Source organism: Stenella coeruleoalba, assembly GCF_951394435.1.
Source record: "Stenella coeruleoalba genome assembly, chromosome: 10".
Lineage (NCBI taxonomy): Eukaryota > Metazoa > Chordata > Mammalia > Artiodactyla > Delphinidae > Stenella > Stenella coeruleoalba.
This window is the reverse complement of record NC_137156.1, coordinates 74,471,122-74,491,429: the sequence shown is the minus strand read 5'-3', so window position 1 is coordinate 74,491,429 and position 20,308 is coordinate 74,471,122. Positions and strand designations below refer to the sequence as shown.

The following is a 20,308-nucleotide window of genomic DNA, read 5'->3' as shown; positions in this document are numbered from 1 at the left end:
GGCGTGTTCTGTACTTCAGAAAGTAAGTAAATATACTGAGGCTAATGGGAGCCAGGTTCCTCAGTGTCAGAAAGGAAAAAGGAAAGATGAAAATGACTCTGTGGTATTATATTAGTATTAGAGGAAGCAATATGACCTCATGGTTATAGACCAGGGGCCGACAAACATTTCTGTAAAAGGCCAGATCACAAATATTTAACTCTGTCATCATAGCACAAAAGCTGTCATAGACAATATGTAAAAAGGTGAACATGGCTGTATTCCAATAAAACTTTATTTATGGACACTGAAATGTGAATTATATATAACTTTCATGTGTCATGAAACATTGCTATTTTAATTGTTTTCAACCGTTAAAGTATATAAAAACTATTTTTGGTTTGCAGGCCTTACAAAAACAGGCAGTGGGCCAGACTTGGCGCATGGCCATAGTTTACCAACCCTTGATAGAGAGATGATGATAGATAGATGATAGATAGATAGATAGATAGATAGCAAATGTGATAAAATGTTTAAATTGGAGAATCTAGGTGAAGGATATATAGGAGTTCTTTGTACTCTTGAAACTTTTCTATAAATCTGAAATTACTTTAAAACAAACAAAAATCACAAAAAGAAAAACTCTGTACTTTCCATAGCTACTGCTGACAAGAAAAACATTAACCAAATCATTGGCCTAAGAAGTAATGTCTTGCCTTTTATAACATCTGCTTTTTCCTGCATGTCCATGGACCATGGTAGATACTACTACTGCCATCGTTTGGAGTTTCTAATTTGTTGCTGGGGTGTCATCATATGATAACATTATTTTTCTCCTGTTCATCTTTGCTCTCCATCTCTCTTGCCGAGTAATGAAGCCACTGGGCTAGTAATTTGTATGTGACCTTGTAATTTTCTATAATGTAGGAATTTTTTGGTCTGCTATAATTAAATGGACTAAGTAAAAGGTGCTTATCAGAAAATGCCCCATTAGCTTGGAAGTCTGTGACAAATCCTTTCTGATGTCCTTAATGTGTTATTATGAAATTCAATTACACAGCAAGTTCACCTTGCTTATTTTACAAGCCATAATCTAGTGATAGCTAAAGTGAGCAGTGAGTGAAAGTATCTTAAAATAATACAAATAGGAATTGGATAATTTTTACATTAAGATCCTTTTTATACAAGAGTAAATGGCTTGCAAAGAAAACTTCTATTGTATAGACTTGAAATCATTCTACAATCCTTGGCTGGTTTAATTCCAGCAGAATCCACTTCCTACCTTGGTTTATCATTGTGGATACAGCCATACTATGATCTTCACTGATAATGAAGATGATAGTGGTCATAGCTGAAATTTTTTGACAGCAGCTCTGTACCCAGATCCATACCAAACGTTTTTCATCCATTTTTTTCATTTCATCTTAACGACAAAACTCTGGAGTAACTATTATTATCTCCTTTTTATACATAAGGCTTAGTGATGTTATAAGCGACTTGGCTAAGTTCTCACATTTCAGAAACATGGTGCCAGGATTGGCCTGGGGAGCCAGTGCTCTTAGTTACTGGTCGGGACTGTCTCCCATTGTAGATAAAGACAGCAGGAAATGCAGAAATTTAGAGAGAAATTTTTTGGTCATGAGGACATATTCCTGTTGAGAAGAATAAGGTCAATGACACAGGCTGCTTATATCAATGCAAGAAATATAATTCACTTTGGAAAATCCTTCACATTCCCCTTCCTGCTCTGTTCCCGTGAAGAAGCTCAATAGCAAGTTTACAGATGAGAAAGGGTTGAAGTAGAACACACAGTGACTCATGCCTTCAGGATGTCACTGACTTATAGCACACCCACCCAGGTATCTGCTAGAGGGAGCAGAGAGACAGGAAAAGAATGGAAAGAAGGAAAGTTAAGAGACTGGGAATGAGGTTGGAAGTTGGAGGCAGAGGGACGGGGAATGTAGGAGGTGCTTTCTGAAGTGGCTTTGCCCCCATTCATACTGGGAGAACTGAAGTATCGAGCCACTCAAGGGCCCAAAGGCCCTCACTCTTCCTTCTTTTGTCCTCCCCTGCCCTAAAGCCCCAAGTGAATGCATACCAGCTCCCACCATCATGGCTGGTCCATGACAGCTCCAAGACTAACTTCTCTTTTGAATCACCAAATGGACTCTTGTCATCCATGACATGTAACTGTCAGGCTTTCTTATCCAAAGGTCCTAAGGAGCTTTGTCTCTGCTGCATTTCTTCTTAGTTGTTGAAATAATTTTCTTAGGTGAGAGGAGCTGTGCTATAGTTGACGATCAACAGTAATAAACTTTTGAGAGGAACAGTCATCATCATTTAGTTGGTGTATTTATGGAACAGCTAGTTAGTTAAGTAATCAACTATGTATTTACAGATTTATAAAACTGAATATAAATTTCTGGACATCTTATTTTCTGAAATATGAAGAAGGGAAAAATGGTTTTTTGTGGAAGCCCCAGGGAGTTAAAAATCCAGGAGAAAGGTAAAATCTCTATATGGAATTACAAACATGTGGTTCATTTATTTTCTTCTTTTCTTTTTAGGGACTGGTTAAATATGCTGAGCCCACCGATTGTTCCTCCCAGTCAACAGCCAGCAGAGCAGCATCAGGATTCTTCCGGAAGCTTGAGTGCTCAAGGTGGGAATATGAAAAACACCAAGCATAAAAAATAAAAATAATTAACTATATATAGAGAAAATCAGTCACTTTGAGATGCCACTTTTTTTTAAAATGCTGATCACAGGCTCACACAGCCAAAATGAGGTAATCTGTGCCTCATTTTATAGGATTATAGGTGCTTTGCAACTAAAAGGAATTTAAAAGAGAAATTGTCCTTGTTCTCCTGAATGTTAATCCATGGGCAAAATATAGTTTAAGGCGTAAGAGTATGGCTTTGGTGTCAAATTGACCTTCATCTGAATTCCAACTCTAGCAATTCCTGCTGTGTGACTTTTATGAATTTCAGTTTTGTAAAATAAGACTAATAATAGATGGTGCCCACCTGCAAGTTTTTCATGAAGATTCAGTGAGGTATACTGTATATGAAATACTTGGGATAGCGCCTACCAAGTACCAGTTGTTAGTATTATTATAAAGCAGACCCAATACTCCAGCATCACAGAGATCCATGTTTTCGTTAATACAGAGGTACAGCCGTTTCATTAAAGCAAAGGCTGGCACAGAGCTTTGATGGGTAGTATTAGTAATAGAAAAATTAGAAGGAAGCAGAGATGAAAATTTGCCTGGGGTTCTCTTTGTTGACGAGAGCCAGAAAGATGACCATTTAGTTTCTGGCTGTGAGCAGGGAACGTAACTGTCAGGAGTGTGTAGAGGAGGGACATAAAAGAATCTTCGTCAGACACAGAGGGGTTGAGATGGGAAGGGTGAGGGGAACTCTAAAATGCATAGCTGGAGTGACAGACAACCTCAGAGTGGGACTCCCTGAGATAGCTTTACAAGTTGGATTATAAAGATGGAAGCTCTATATCTACGGTTTAAAAAAAGCGGCGGGGGCGTGGGGGCTTCCCTGGTTGCGCAGCGGTTGAGAGTCCGCCTGCCGATGCGGGGGACACGGGTTCGTGCCCCGGTCCGGGAGGATCCCACATGCCGCGGAGCGGCTTGGCCCTTGAGCCATGGCCGCTGAGCCTGCGCGTCCGGAGCCTGTGCTCCACAACGGGAGAAGCCACAACAGTGAGAGGCCCGCGTACCGCAAAAGAAAAAAAAAAAAAAAGGAACTGAAACCAGTATAAATTACTCCAACAAAGGTGCCAGGGTTTTTTTTCCCTAATTGCCCCAGGGAGAAAGAGGAGCATCCCATTTTTCATCAGGTATGGAGAGTTCAGAGTGAGAGCTCATATATCTGAGTTGTGCATTTTGGTTGCCCAAGGGATGGAGATGTCGCTGTGATTTACTATCTGAAATAGATGATGCCCCTCAAATTGAGACTTTTTAGGGGTGTACATTTATAATTGCTCATAATAGAAAAACAGAATCTTGCGTGTCAGGAGGAGACCTTGCTGTGAGGGAACAAGTAATGTTTTAAGTATCCTAAATAAGCCGCAGGAGAGTGTGGTCTTTAAACAAAGGCACCCAAGATCTATAGTGGTGATGAGTGGCTGAAAGGATGTCTTAAAGTTGCCATTGCAAAGTGATGTTTTGACAGCAGGGGCTCAATTATGTTGAAGGTAAACAGAACTTGCATGGAGGACAAATTAACAAATTAAATTCCAAGAATTGTAGAAATGTTCTGGCCAATGTTAACCAGCTTTGGCACCCCTTCTCCCTGTCATCCTAGATTTCCATCTGGTATCCCTTTCCCTCTTCTGATAAACTTGGATAGTTTGTAGTTAATGTAAACCAAAACCATCAAAAAGTAGTGTTTCCTATTTGCTTAATCTTTACATGTCATTGGCTTAGTTTTAGACAACGTAGCATACAGTTACCAATATACTGAGCTAGTGTTTCCATCTGTTCTTATAAAGTGTTTGTCAAAGAAAAATAATAGGCTCAAGCATCCAGTGTATACCATCAGAAGGAGAAGGGAGGCACAGTTGTGGGTAGTCTGGGACTCTTCCTGAGTTTCTGTTGCACAATACCATTAACTCAGCACCTAATATATGCCAGACACTGTGCTCAGTGGTTACATTTAGTCCTCACAAGTAAGTCAGACAGAGAAATACAAGTATCATGATATCACTTATATGTGGAATCTAAAATATGATAGAAATGAACTTTATACAAAACAGAAACAGACTCACAGACATAGAAAACAAATGTATGGCTACTTAAGGGGAAGGTTGGGGGGAGGGATAAATTAGGAGTTTGGGATTTGCAGATACACACTACTATATATAAAATAGATAAACAACAAGGTCCTACTGTACAGCACAGGGAACTGTATTCACTATCTTGTAATAAACTATAATGGAAAGGAATACGAAAAAGAATATATATATACACATACACATAACTGAATCACCTTGCGGTACACCAGAAACTAACACAACATTGTAAATCATTATACTTAAATTTTTTAAAAAAAGAGAATGTAAAAAAGAAATTTAGTCCTCCCAGCAGTACCATGAGGAAGATACTAATTTTGTATATGCAGTTGTTATTTTTTACAGCTGAAGAAACTGAGGCAGCAAGGTCTTGAATAATTTGCCTAAAGTTAGTCATTGGCAGAGCTGGGATTTAAACCCAAGCAGCCTGGCCCCAGAGCCCAACCACTGTTTTTATTTTTTAATTTTTTTGGCTTTGAACCAAGTAAATAAATTACCTAATAAAAAAATACAATATATAAACCAGGAATTGAAAAATTACTTTTCTGTTGAGAGTTCCAATCGACAGGAAAACAAAACATCTCAAGGGCTAAGTAGCTAAGTCCTTTCAGAAAAAAGAAAAGCAGACCTCTGGTCACCTGTTTCAGGCCTGGACCTGCCTCCCCCAACCCCCAGCCTTGTCACAAATGACTGGTGGCCACACTCCCTCCAGGGGTTGAGTGGCTGAGGGGTGTAGTTGCCGTGTTGACCAGATCTAGGGCAAGGCCAAGGGAGTGAGGGGCTGAATGAAGGGCAAGGTGACTAGAGTGCGGGACTGCCCAGCCTGGGTGGTCGCTGTGCCCACCTTCTCCAAGGCCTCTCGAGACGACCTTATCTGAGTAGGTCAGGCTCTCTCACCTCACCTAGTACCTTTTCATCACAGCCTTTTCACAGTTCGTAACTCATGATTCGTTTACTTGTTTATTGCCTTTTTTCCTAGGTAGCCTAAGAGTTTTTAAAAGCAGAGACTGTCAGTTTGCTCACTCCTAGATCCCTAGTACCCTGAAATTTCTGGCATATATTAGATACGCTGGATTCTCATTAGAAGGAAGACAGGAAGGGAGAAAGGGAGGAAAAAGAGGGAGAGAAATGTTATTCAACTGGTCATTTCTTATAACAACCTTGGAAGGAAAAAAACAGGGTAATTCATTGAAATCTGACTTTCAGTTTTTCCCCCAATTCCAATTTTTTGGTATATTAGGCATATTTGTAAAATTCAACAGTGAGAGTATTGAACTTAGACCCACACATTTTAGCAATTAAAACAGTTATAGGTCACCTTATGCGGTGGCTCTTAAACTTTACTTATAAGCAATGAAAACTTTTCTGTCAAGTGAAATCTCATATGGAATCCCAATAAGTAAAGGAGTTAAAAGCAGAACTGCTCTGGGTGGAGTGGGAGTTATGGTCTCAGAACCCTGCTGTGGGGCCCTAATGAACCAGTTAAAAACACTAATGTAATTCATCACCCTCAATTTGACCTTGCCCAAGGTCAAATGCTCAATCAGAATTTCGATTTGGATCCAGTCTTCCTCCGCATCAGTGCCTTTCTGCAGAACCATTGCACTGGGATGTGAAGGTGGTTTTGAAGTCTCGTTCACAGGGAAAGAGGCTCTTCCATCTTCAGACTTCTAGGATAAACATAATAATAGCTAATGTTTATTTCATCTTCCAGTGACCCAGGCCTACATGTGCACTTTAATTCTCAGAATAGCCTACTGAGACATAGGTACTATTATTATCCCCATTTTACACATGGACACTGGTACTTAGAGCAGGGAAGTGATACGATGAACCGCCACATCTCCATCAGAGATGGAGAGGCCGAGATGTATCCATGCAGCTAGAGGCATAACTGCTTTCTCACAGCAGGGAAAGATGGCCTAACCAATACGTAACTCTAGAAAACTTGCCCCAGCCCATACAAAAGTAAATGCATGCATTATACCTGGCCCTAGAGTCCCTTCTTTATTCAGTACAAATTTGTGTCACAGCCCCAGTTTCTACTAGGCCAGAATGTCTCAAGTGTGTGAATTCCATCTGAAATGAACAGCCCAGCTCCCAGCAGAGCCAAGCAGCCAGCAGGAACAGCACTGTACTCCGCACCATTCGACTGAATGGAGAAACGGGCAGCTCTCAGCTGGGCCATGATACATTTGCCAAATATCAATTACCATGGGCACGGGTACCCTTAACACCTACGGAAAATGTGTTTTTCTGGAGACCGTGTGAAATGTAAAAATGGGACGTTAAGCTTTCAGAACTTACTCAAGAAAACTACCAAATTGACCTTTTGAAAATGAACCAGACTTCGCTCGAAGAATAGTTGTCAATTTGTTTTTGACATTTGTTCCTTTACAGCTATGACCCTTAAATTATTCATGCTTACCAGCTCCAAAATGGAATAATAATGCCTCTCTCTTCAGGCCTGTAAACCTTTTTTTGCAGGTTGCATGGATTTTGAGTGAGAAACACACTCAGAAGGGCTTTTGGAGTTGCCAGAGTCTCATAAAAATAACATTCTCATACCTTTTGTACAGCAAAGCCACAGAAGATATTCCTTTATGAACATTAATTAATCTCCCACGAGACATAAATAGGCAGCGGATGCTTATTTTATACGTGTAATATCCAAATTACTATTCAAGAATTTATGGAAATCTCATGACGCCTCACAGCTAACCAGAGAGAGGGGAATCTGGCCGCCTGTCCTGGGTCCAACAGAGGAATCCTTTCATAGTCCTGTTTCCCGCCGTGCAATTATTTGACATTTACCTAATACCCTGAGTCTAAAAGCAGTCTTCCAAAATCTGTTTTATTAGTTATCGCACCAGACATTGTGCTTCATCGAACAACCGTGGTACCCACAGTGCTTAACATGGAGCCTAGGACATTGTAAACGCTGCATAAATATTTGATGAGTAGAATGAGTGAATCTTCTGCCCATGGGAAACAGGAGGATGATTTGGTCTACTTTTTGGATCTTCCCTGTATCTTGAAGATTTATTCAAAATGCAAAGGAGAACTTTCCCTAAAAAAGCAATATTGACGATCAAAGTAATAATAGAAGCCAGCATTAATAAAGCACATGCTGTGTGCCCAGCGCTGTGTCGAGTTTTCCTGTGCGTTACCTCTCCGTGACTTCTCCTAACACTTACTGGCATAGGGCTGTGCTGTGTCGCCACTGTACGGGTGAGGTTAGGGTCACAGCCTGGGTCACAGCCCACTGATTGTGGAGCAGAACACTGACCGAGGCCTGTCGCACTGGACTGTCCGCACCCTTAAGCCCCACACTGATAGAACCACAGAATTCCCATTTAGGTCAATAAGAACTACACAGCTGAAGTGTCCAGTGCAGTGTTTTTAATTTAGGTAGTTTTCTTTCTTGAGCCTTTCTGGATAAAATAGTACTCTCCTTAGAATTCTCCTTAGACCCATAGAGCCCCCGCCTCAACTCTCAGCTTGTGAAATGATTTGTTAGCATTTTCAGGCATACCTTTGTGATATTGCACATTCTGTTCCAGACCACCGCAATAAAACAAATATCGCAATAAAATGAGTCTGGTTTCCCAGGGCATATAAAAGTTGTATTTACATTACACTGTTGTCTATGAAGTGTCCAATAGCGTTACATCTTTTAAAAGTGCATACCTTAATTTAAAAATACTTTATTGCTAAAAAATGCATCATCTGAGGGCTTCCCTGGTGGCGCAGTGGTTGAGAGTCCGCCTGCTGATGCAGGGGACACGGGTTCGTGCCCCAGTCCGGGAAGATCCCACATGCCGCGGAGCGGCTGGGCCCATGAGCCATGGCCGCTAAGCCTGCGTGTCCGGAGCCTGTGCTCCACAACGGGAGAGACCACAGCAGTGAGAGGCCCGCGTACCGCAAAAAAAAAAAAAAAAAAGCATCATCTGAGCCTTCAGCAGGTTGTCGTAGTAACATCAATGATCAAAGATCATCATAACAAATATAATAATAATGCAAAAGTTTGAAATATTTTGAGAATTACCAAAATGTGACAGAGACACAAAGTGAGCAAAAGCTGTTGGAAAAATGGTGCCGTTGGACTTGCTCAACGCAGGGTTGCCACAAACCTTCGATTTGTAAAAAGCACAATAAATCGAAGTGCAAAAAAACAAGTTATTACCTGTATGACATTCTTGAATCCAGATTCCTTCCCCTTCCCCTGTGAGGCAAGTAGTTGCCTTTTGGTCTCTGATTAACCTTGGGGCAAGGAAGTATTTTCTTATGCAGCTTTCAGGGTCTGGGGGGGTGTCTTCTCTGCATAGAAGAAGTGATTAAGAGGGGGGCAGTCAGCCCTCTCACTATATAAAGAAATGCCTTCTTTTCAGTCATACTGGAAGTGAACCCTCTAGTAGAGAAGTAAACACACTGATGGGTGTCTGAGGCTCTCTCCTATTCCAGAACCACCCCCCACCTACTTATTCCCCAAATGTACAACAGAGGGGCCTTGGCCCAGATGTGGTCCTAGATTCCATTGCTGGAATTGGGATACATTTCCCCCTGGCTGCAGCGTTGCCACCTTGCCTGAAATCAGGCCCTGGAGATCCTATAGGCTTTGTAGGCTTCAGAGCTCAATAGTCTGACTAGGGACCTTCCTTCATGTGCAACAAAAAGCACTCAGAGTGGTAATTCACATATTTACAAGTGCACATATATGTCTTGTGAGGTATTCCCCAGCTTTGCTGCAATACAATTGACATATAACATTATGTTAATTTAAGGTGTACAACGTGATGATTTGATATACAAGCGCACATTTGAATCACATTTGTAAGTAGAGACTAGCTGGAAAGAATGAAATTGCAAGAATTCCTAACTGATTATCCAAATTCTTCAATGTGTTGTTTTAAGTGGCATTTTCCAAGTAAAATATAGCCACGAGATTTTACAAAAGGAGTGATGTACTTATTTCCCAAATGAAACCTGAACTATAATCTTGGTATATCATTTGCCTTCCAAAAAACAATATAGCTTTCTAATAGAAGAAAGTACGTTTTCATCCTTTTTATTCCATTATTGGTCATTTATCTTTCTTCCATTTGAGGGCGCATATTTGCTGAGAAACAAATCTCAACAGTTCACGTTCTCCAGTTTTAGTGCAAGTTAATTTTGCCCTACTGTGATATAAGTTGGTGGAAGAGTTTGCAAGCACCTGGTGCTCAGCAGAATCTTATCTAAAATGTCATCTTTATTGACCTGAAGGCTGACTGTTCCCAGTGGTGATCCGTCACCACTGAGTTGTTTGAACAATAGTGTATTAGTATGCGCATAAAGATACAGTCCATCAGTTTTCAAGATCTATAAGAGAGAAAATGCATTCACTTGTAAAAAAAAGACAAAACTCCAGATGGCAGCGTCAGAAAATCGAAAATCAAGTACAGTGTCTTGATTCAGAGACTTTAAATCTGATAAACTGGTGCCACATCATTTATTTTCAAGCTTGAAGACTGAGCTTGTGCATATCGGTTTTCTATTATCTACAGTTAAAATGCGTTAAATATAGATAATTAAGCATTTATATTAATTGACTCAAAAGGTGAACTGGAGGAATTATCTGCTCACACTGATCTAACCAAGGGGAGGGCAGGTAATATTGCTGTGTTTGGTCTGACTCCGTTGGGTTTTCTTCTGTTATTGCCGTTAACCAGTTTCAAAGTGGATGAAGCTGAAAGTTTGTAAACAGATTATTATCTGAAAGGCAATTTTATTTCACCAGAAATGGCTTTATTATGTGCAGAAGAGTAAAAATGTAATTTGGACCCCTGTCCCGCTGTTCTTAGTCTGGTAGCAGAGAATGGTTTTATTTGTTAATTTGTCCTTTTAGAGTTTCTGTAGCCAGTCTTTAAATAGAGCAATTTAGCATTTGGGAGAAAAACGAACTCTTCACTATCCAAGAATATAATTGAAAATTACCCCATGCCCATGCACAATAATTACCTTTCAAAACATTTCCCATTGCTTGACATCACAGTGGTAATTGCTTAACAATATTATAATTTCATTACGTAGAGATTACAGTGGCAAAATGATGTAAGTTGGAGGCTTTGAAAATTAAGTTATAATGAAAACAAAACCATCTGTGCAAGTTTAAAGCACTTATTTCAATATAAAGTTATACATAATATCACCCAATTTTTGTATGAATGTCATTGTTGGTAGAGTTCTAAACTTCACCCATTTAAAGCTTTAGTACTAAACCCCACAAAACCTGCGTTAGTCCCATGGTTATAATGCATGAAGTTCCAGTTCTACAGCGATATGTGTTGGAACGACTGCATTTCTATAGCAGTTATTGCTTCAGTTTGCATGCATTATGTAGCCAGACCTCTACTAATGAATTGGATGCACCTTGATCCCTTTGCAGTTGGATGATAAAGACCCATGGCCCATTACAATGGTTATTTTCATTTTGAAAGGCTCCTGACTAGTTGTAAAAATGTATCGAGTTTTCTAATTTAATAACGCCAGCTTAAAATTTTATCTTTTTGGAAAGTACAAGCACAGAATGCACTAAACAATTATACAGCATATAACTCTTATGTGCCAGAGGTCAGAATTTCCCCCAATGTGTTGATGCAGTAAAAACAAGACATTGGATGGCAGATCTTCGAGAAAATTCAACTTATATTTATTTACCTCAGTAATATGTGGTTTTAATATCACACCTGATGGAAAAAATTAGTGTTACTTTTTTGAAAAATACATGATTTTTGATATAAGAACTTTTTATTTAAAGATGAATTAATTATAATATCCTGTATAAAATTAGTAGGGGACTTTGTGTTTCATTCAAACCTTTTTTTTAGTAGTAAAAAATCAAACAGATATAGTTTTGGGGTAGGGAGTGAGGTATAAATGAACATATCCCTCTCGTGTCTAACTCAGATATCTTACGTTTTCCATAATGATTATAACATTTGCTGAGTACTCACTGTGTGTGCGCTGAGTGTTATCTTATTTAGTTCTCATAGGTACTACAACAGGTACTATTACTATCCTTACTTTACATATGAGGAAACTGAGGCTGAGTAGTGAATTTTCTCAATGTCCCACAGCTGTGAAATGGCAGAAATGGGATTTGGACCCAGATCTATCTGACTTCATTGTCTAAATGTCATTCTGCCTGTCTCTGTGAAGTCTTTTCTTTATATTTAAGCTTTATCAGTGCTGTTCTGAGTTACTAAAAAAGCTGTAGCCTATAGTTAAGGATTTATTATATTGTTATTATTCTTAATAGTAATAGTAGTGATTATTTATTGAACAACTACCGTGTGCTCTGTGCTATGCATATTACCCAGTGTCCAGCTTAGTCCACAAAGCCCTATGAAATAAGGTTATTCCCATTTTAAAAACGAGCAAACGAAGGTTCAGTGAGGTAGAATAATCTGTAACCAGCCTAAGGGCATGCAGGTGGTGAGCAGCGGCGCTCCCATCCATCCCCAGGCTTGTTGGATTCGAGAGCCCAGGGGTGCTCTTAGCCACTCCCAGTTTAACTCCTCATTAATCTTTACTAGCTGTTTTTGTTTCATGTGTGTATGTCACATGTACAACTAGGCTGTCTCATCCATAACCAGACTGCTCAGTCACGTAGCAAGCACACAGTGGTTACTTATTGATCACCTGATTTTGTTCCGTTGACTGAAGTAGCCCCAATATGAAAGTGTTGATGGATTGAATATCTGAAAGTAAAGGACATGCACACTCTCCTTTGATGTGCAGAAGTGGCCCAGGGGATCATCTTCAATATGAAACAGCCACTTGAAAAGCATTCCCACCCTCTCCTACTTAGAGGAGGAGGGTGGAGGCAAGGCCCTAGGGACCACTCTTAAGGTAACAATAGAAAATAAAGGAAAGGCAGCCTGCCTTCTCTGGGTTCCTGTTCTTAATCAGAAACTGTGCAAGGTGCTCAGGTCAGCTACCACTATCAATGTGGCCGTTAGCTGTAAGTCCTGACATATTTCAAGAATGCAAGAAGCCACTGCAGCCGAGAGTCACAAAAACTCATCAAAGGCACCATAGGGATCATTGGATCTGGCCCCCTGTCCTACACAGGGTTCATCTACAAAATCTCATACAAATGATTGCCCCAGTTCCCGCTTCACCCTCCCTAGAGTCCACGTTCCATTTCCTGGTCAGCTCCAGTGTCTAGAAAATTTTTCCTTGTGCTGAGCCAAAATCTGGCTCCTTGTAACTTTCACCCATTGATCCTGTTGCTTTCTCTTGGAGCCCCACAGCATCGTCTTAATTTCCCATTCATTTGCCACCCTTTATATATGTGAAGCCAGAAGGGCTGTTGTCACTTCCATCAAGCTTTCCCTTTTCTGGAGTTAATAAGCTCAGTTCCTTTGGGCCTGTTGAGCTAGTTGCCTCTGCCCCTCCCACAAGGACTGTCTCATCTTTGTCAGTGGTTTTGGAAATATGAAAAATCAAAGTTCTTTTGTTTCCAAAACTGATGTCTTTAAATGTAGGACACCTTTACAATTTTTTACTTTCCATATTTAAATCCCCATAATGTAATAGCTTCCAATTGAATGTGCTACACCAGTAATGTGTTAACAATAAGATCGAGCAGGTATGGTCAAAAGAACACTGAACTGGGAATCTGGAAACCCAGGTTCATCCCTGACTCTGCCTCTAACTCACCAAGTGACCTCAGATGAGCTGTTTAACTTTGCAGACCTTGTTTCCCTCATCCATCAAACAGGCACGATAATTCCTGCCTCTTTCACAGGATCATAACAGTCAAATGAGCTACTGCATGATTAAGTGCTTTCTAAACCATCGAGGGTTGTACTATTTGAGGTGTTACGAAGCAAGGCAGATGAAATCATTCTTCTGTTAAACCCCACTTTTTAAGAACTGCTGGCACTGCGTGCAACTCACCAGAGAGTCCACTGATTTCTTGTTTCCCCCAGATCACTGCAAACTCCTTGAAAACAGGGCCTCTCTCTTATATCTTCATATCCCCAACACCTGGCTTGGTGCCTGGGGCAGGGAAGGATCACGTTAAATGTTTTGGGGGGGGTGGTTAGAAGAAGGATGGGCAGAGGAATGGCTGTGGTACAGTTTCAAAACCCTACTCCACCATTTTGTCACCACACCCTTGGCCTTAACTCCAGTTTGTCACTGTCCTGACAGTGTCCATGCACCAGCTTAATCTGATTTGGGCTGGGTAAGGTGAGGTCCCACCACCACCACCACTACCACGGCCTTCCCTTCCTCTGGGCAGTGACGCTTAAGATCCCAGCTTTGTTTCACAATCATTGATTCACCCTTTCAAAAAGTACTCAGTATTTACTGAGCCTCTGTTCTGTGTCAGCCCTGCCCATGCCCACCATCCCCTCCAGAACTGACCCTGGTGAGCTTGTAGCCCAAAGGTTTGGTTTTCTTTGGTCCTTAGTAGCCTGTGCTAAGGAAGAGAGACAAGTGTTGTCTTAATCGTCTGCTCCTCCCTGAGCCTGCTCTGGTCCTCTCCAGCTGAGGGAGGTCTTGCCCTCCCAGCCTCCAAGCCTATTACATGGATTTTGAGAAGTACTCAGAAGGCACTCGCTTGCTAGTGCTAGTGATGGCATCAAGTACATAAGTACTGAGCACAGCACTGGGCACACACAAGGTGGTCAGGAAATATCTTAGTAAAGCTTTTTTTTTTTTTTCATTCCATGCCATTTGTTGAAAACCAACCAAACCTTGCTAACTTTGCTGATTACTTAGGCGGTAGGTGTTCTCTTCATCCAAACCATCTAAATAGCTGTCACAAGAAAAAACAAATCAAGCCATGTTCATTTTCCCAGCAAATGTGACAGATCTTGCTACCACTAATAAAATTACAGATCATCTGACATTGTTTTCCATTTGTGTTCTATGCTTTGAGTACCATATTTCTAAACATTATTTTAATTCATGTTTATTTGGTAGTCTTTTTAGGTTGTATGAATGGGGATTGAGCTCTTTATTAATTTGCACTGTTTGGCATTTGTGCAGCTCTGGCCCATGAAGAAGTCTAGAGCTGTGATAATCAAATTTTGAATCCTGTTCAAGTATCCCTAATCCTCATAACTCTTTAGTCCTTTGGCCCTCTTCCTTAATCCTTTCTTCTCCCTGCCAGTTCTCCACGCTCGTTTTTCTTGTGCTTTATAGCGAATCTGGCCCCTGTGATCACCGTTTCTTCTCCGTCTTACACTGCAAGTAGAGCGTTATCACATCTGCAGCGCTCCTCCATTCTAGCATTGACATCCTGCCCGCAAAGGACAGTCTCCCAGGAAAGATGATTCCTGCTTCCTTGCCCTTCTCTGTTGCAGTTTAAGAATTACGGGCCAGGCCAACAGCTAACATGACGGTGGTTCCCCTTCCCACAGGTGGAGAAGACCTGAGTGTGGAAGAGGACGAGGAAGTGCTGACTCTGCTGTATGACCCATGTCTGAACTGTTACTTTGATCCCCAGACTGGGAAATACTACGAGTTGGTGTAATGCCTCCTTCCAGGGCAAAGAATGGCCACCCCCGGCGGAGCAGGATAGCAGTTCTGACTGGCATGACAATGCATATGTTGGCCAGGCCCATGGAATCAACAGTAACTAAGAGAAATGAAGTTAGTTTGTACATAGTGTTCAGTGTTAAGACTACCTATGTTCTTTTTGTAGATGGGTGTGATTTTTTGGAACTGTGAAGGAATTAATACAGAGATAAGATTTTAGAACTTTGAATTGGTTCTTATTTGTTGGTTCTCATCCTACATACAATTTTGCTTATTTCATATAATTTTATGTAAACGAATTAAGAGTTATTAATGCAAATTTTTTGTAGTGTTAATCTGTAAATGATGGCTTGATATACAGAAAATGTATTCTTGTTTAAAAGATATCTGGGTACCTTTTATTTTATTACCTATTTGTATTAAAAATAAAGTATGATGGTCAGAAGAATACCTTTTAAACTGATTCTTTTTATTTACCCCACTTTCTTACCAGAATATTCCTAGATGGTATTTACCTTTCCTTAGATTATTAGAAAAAGGATTAACTGTGAAGTAGTCAGACTTTATGACCATATTTTATTGGTACCGACCTTGCTATTTCCATTTCATTATAGTTCATCCAGAGTTTGCCAAAGACCACAACATTGTTAATAACTTAAGCTGCTTAGCTCTGTGCTTTTTTTAAAAATTTTTTACCAATTATCTCTGAATTCTAATAATATGATCCAAATCTAGCTCCATGGATCCAAATTTAATAAGAAGTCACCCATTTGAACACCCCACATACCTCACCACTTCTGTGACTTGGACCTGGAGAAATGGAGGAGGCTTCCTTTGGTCTTTAAGAATATGTCACTGTAACTCTACTCACTGCATCACAAGGAAGAAAATCATGTGCTTCCTGAATTCCAGTAGACCAGCCTTGAATTGTATGCCAAGTATATAAATACTGAGCTCAAGGAAGTACTTTTTATATTATATTTATATTATCTACCACAAGGTCATATTTTACACTTTGTTTGTTTAAAAGGAGTAGCTTCAATTTCTGTTGAGATTTCTATAGAAGAATTGAAAAACAGAAATAGATGTGCTTCACACTATCAATTTTAAACCAAAATGGTAGAGCCAGATTACTTGGAAACTCATTGACTGGGCTATATGGCTTCACTTATCAAATTTTGCTGCGTATGAGAATCTCCTGGGAAGTTTATAAAAATACTTCTATGCCCAGGTTTCACCCCCAGAACATTTGATTTGATTGGTCTTGGGTGCACCCTGGGCATTAGAAAATTTTAAAACCTCCCCTGGCAATTCAAATGTGTAGTCATGCATGAGAACCACAGTTATAGATTAGATCCAGTGTGATGAGAGGGCACATTTGCCTCATGGCACATGTAACAGTGAGGAAAAGTTTATATTATTATTAGTTTCCACTTTCAAGACTTGGATTTCTACTATTCTCATCAAATGTGTACTAAACATTATATCTGAAATTGACTATTGCAAATGGATCCTGAAAAAAATAATTCAATTCAATATGGAAATACATCTTAAGATAATTTGGTATCAATTTGGGGATTGATTCAGTTTCTTGTTCCATACAATTCAGGATGCAACTTGTAAGTGACATTAAGTCTTAAATCTCTAAATTATTATTTAATTACAGATCCTAGGAATTATAGGGAAAAAACTATCAGCTGATTTGTGGCATCAAATCAATAATTTAGCTTCCCTGGCAATTATAATTTCTCTCTCTAATTAATTTAATTTTATTTTCTGTTAAAGGAAAAATACTGACAGATGAAAAATACATAGACACTTGCATAATAATTTGCTGTATTGTATTTCTCCATATTTTTAGGTTAGCTTCATTTGAATCCGTCATTTCAGCCACATCTTGATTTTTTTTGAAGTACAAACTGTTTAATAACCAAGGATATGTAGTCACAGACTGTACAACCTGAAGGACGATTAATTAAAAGAACTAATTTTAAAGTTGCCCTTTGGCTTTATTTAAAAATCTGGCTGCTGAAAGTTTCTGGATTGTTCTTTTTTAAAAACTGTCTAACTAAAGCTAGGTTTATTCCAGGTGTCCTCCTGAGACTCTCAATCATCAGTCAAAATGGCCAGAATAATGATTAAGAATCTCCTATCTGCATATGGTTGTACTGTAGGCTTTCTATTTCATACATCATTCATTTTGCATTCCAGAAGAGTTAATCATAAAGAGCATTCTTCTCAAGCAAATCCTATTTTCTCTTTTTCTTCCATTATAATAGTTGTGATAGAATCATCTAATTGGGCCTAGGAAGTACAATCAAGATCATTTCTTTAAACTCTGATTTTATAATTGAGAAAAATGAGATTCAGATTGGGAAGTTAATTATCCAAAGGCAGTTTGCAGAAGGGAGAATGGAATCCATGACTCCTCACTTCCAACCCAGTTCTTTTCCCACCCTGAGGGAATTAAGATGAGGATTCAAGTGACAGTGTTAGGTGGACATCACAATCACTGTACAGTGGCCGCTAGAGGACACTAGAGCCTGCCAGGAGTTTGGGTTCTCTGTTTTCATTTAGTGTTTTCTCTTTTGTTTGTGCAGATTCTTCCTTCCATATTAGGCCTTTTTATACTTCAAGGATCAGCATTTCCCAAAGTGTTTCAAGAAGCAAATTCCACTCGATGTTAATAAATTTAATGGGAGTGAGGAAGAAGCGCATGGTCAATGTTGGAAAATACTGGAGAAGCAGAAATGGTCATTTGTCTTTACTAGAGAAATTCTCAATGGCTTTAGTAGCCTAGCAAGCATAGGGAATGTCCAAGGAAGAGTAAATATGCTCAACTTTCTCTGTCCTCAGAACCCTTGTTCAGTAGAGCATCTCATGGGGCTGATCCACCCACAGAACCTCCTTTGAGAAATGCTGCAGTAGATCACTTCTCCAGTGCCGATGAGCCCTGACTCCACCAGAGCTCCCAGAAATGTGTCTCCCTGGATTGGTTGGCTGGTTGTGTGAGAGTGTGTGTGTATGTGTGTGTGTGATTTGGCAGTGAGGGTGGGGCTTTTGCTTTTTGTTTTTCTTTTGCCCAGATATTTCACAGACCCCTAACCATACTGGAAGATCACTCCTCAGACTCACTTTTCATCTAAAATAAGGTATGCTGAAGCCTGAACTTTCCTTCAGTCAGAGACTTTGGTCACCTAAGATGAAGAAATTTTCTTTCTCCACTCCCATTTACCATTGCAACAAAAAGAATAAAATACCTAGGAATAAAGCTACCTAGGGAAACAAAAGACCTGTATGCAGAAAACTGTAAGATACTGATGAAAGAAATTAAAGATGATACCAACAGATGGAGAGATATACCATGTTCTTGGATTGGAAGAATCAATATTGTGAAAGTGACTATACTACCCAAAGCAATCTACAGATTCAATGCAATACCTATCAAATTACCAATGGCATTTTTTATGGAACTAGAACAAATCATCTTAAAATTTGTATGGAAACACAAAAGACCCCAAATAGCCAAAGCAGTCTTGAGGGGAAAAAACAGAACTGGAGGAATCAGACTCCCTGACTTCAGACTATACTACAAAGCTACAGTAATCAAGACAATAGGGTACTGGCACAAAAACAGAAACATAGATCAATGGAACAAGATAGAAAGCCTAGAGATAAACCCATGCACCTATGGTCAACTAATCTATGACAAAGGAGGCAAAGATATACAATGGAGAAAAGACAGTGTCTTCAATAAGTGGTGCTGGGAAAACTGGACAGCTACATGTAAAAGAATGAAATTAGAACACTCCCTAATACCATACGCAAAAATAAACTCAAAATGGATTCGAGACCGAAGTGTAAGACCAGACACTATCAAACTCTTAGAGGAAAACATAGGAAGAACACTCCTTGACATAAATCACAGCAAGATGTTTTTTGATCCACCTCCTAGAGTAATGGAAGTAAAAACAAAAATAAACAAATGGGACCTAATGAACCTTCAAAGCTTTTTCACAGCAAAGGAAACCATAAACAAGACCAAAAGACAACCCTCAGAATGGGAGAAAATATTCACAAACAAATCAATGGACAAAGGATTAATCTCCAAAATATATAAACAGCTCATGCAGCTCAATATTAAAGAAACAAACAACCCAATCCAAAAATGGGAAGAAGACCTAAATAGACATTTCTCCAAAGAGGACATACAGATGGCAAGAAGCACATGAAAAGCTGCTCAACATCACTAATTATTAGAGAAATGCAAATCAAAACTACAATGAGGTATCACCTCACACCAGTTAGAATGGGCATCATCAGAAAATCTACAAACAACAAATGCTGGGGAGGGTGTGGAGAAAAGGGAACCCTCTTACACTGTTGGTGGGAATGTAAATTGATGCGGCCACTATGGAGAACAGTATGGAGGTTCCTTAAAAGACTAAAAATAGAATTACCATATGATCCAGCAATCCCACTACTGGGCATATACCCAGAGAAAACCATAATTCAAAAAGACACGTGCACCCCAATGTTCATTGCAGCACTGTTTACAATAGCCAGGTCATGGAAGCAACCTAAATGCCCATCGACAGATGAATGGATAAAGAAGATGTGGTACATATATACAATGGGATATTACTCAACCATAAAAAGGAACGAAATTGAGTCATTTGTTGAGACGTGGATGGATCTAGAGACTGTCATACAGAGTGAAGTAAGTCAGAAAGAGAAAAACAAATATCGTATATTAACACATGTATGTGGAACCTAGAAAAATGGTACAGATGAACCGGTTTGCAGGGCTGAAGTTGAGACACAGATATAGAGAACAAACGTATGGACACCAAGGGGGAAAAGCTGCGGTGGTGTGCTGAATTGGGCGATTGGGATTGACATGTATACACTGATGTGTATAAAATTGATGACTAATAAGAACCTGCCGTATAAGAAAACAAACAACAACAACAAAAAAGCAACTAAT

The 20,308-nt window shown here is 39.7% G+C and overlaps 1 protein-coding gene across 3 annotated transcripts in view; it reads left to right on the top strand.

Annotated features, from left to right (window-relative positions):
* Positions 1 to 15,660, top strand: part of CFAP20DC (CFAP20 domain containing) — a 267,456-nt gene extending 251,796 nt beyond the window's left edge. For all 3 annotated transcript variants that reach the window (XM_079935811.1, XM_079935812.1, XM_079935814.1), the window contains 2 exons: positions 2,547 to 2,641; positions 15,204 to 15,660. In XM_079935811.1, coding sequence (XP_079791937.1) covers positions 2,547 to 2,641; positions 15,204 to 15,316 — 208 coding nt within the window. In that variant the 3' untranslated portion in view covers positions 15,317 to 15,660. The remainder of the gene's footprint in view (positions 1 to 2,546; positions 2,642 to 15,203) is intronic.
* The last annotated feature ends 4,648 nt before the right edge of the window (positions 15,661 to 20,308 follow it).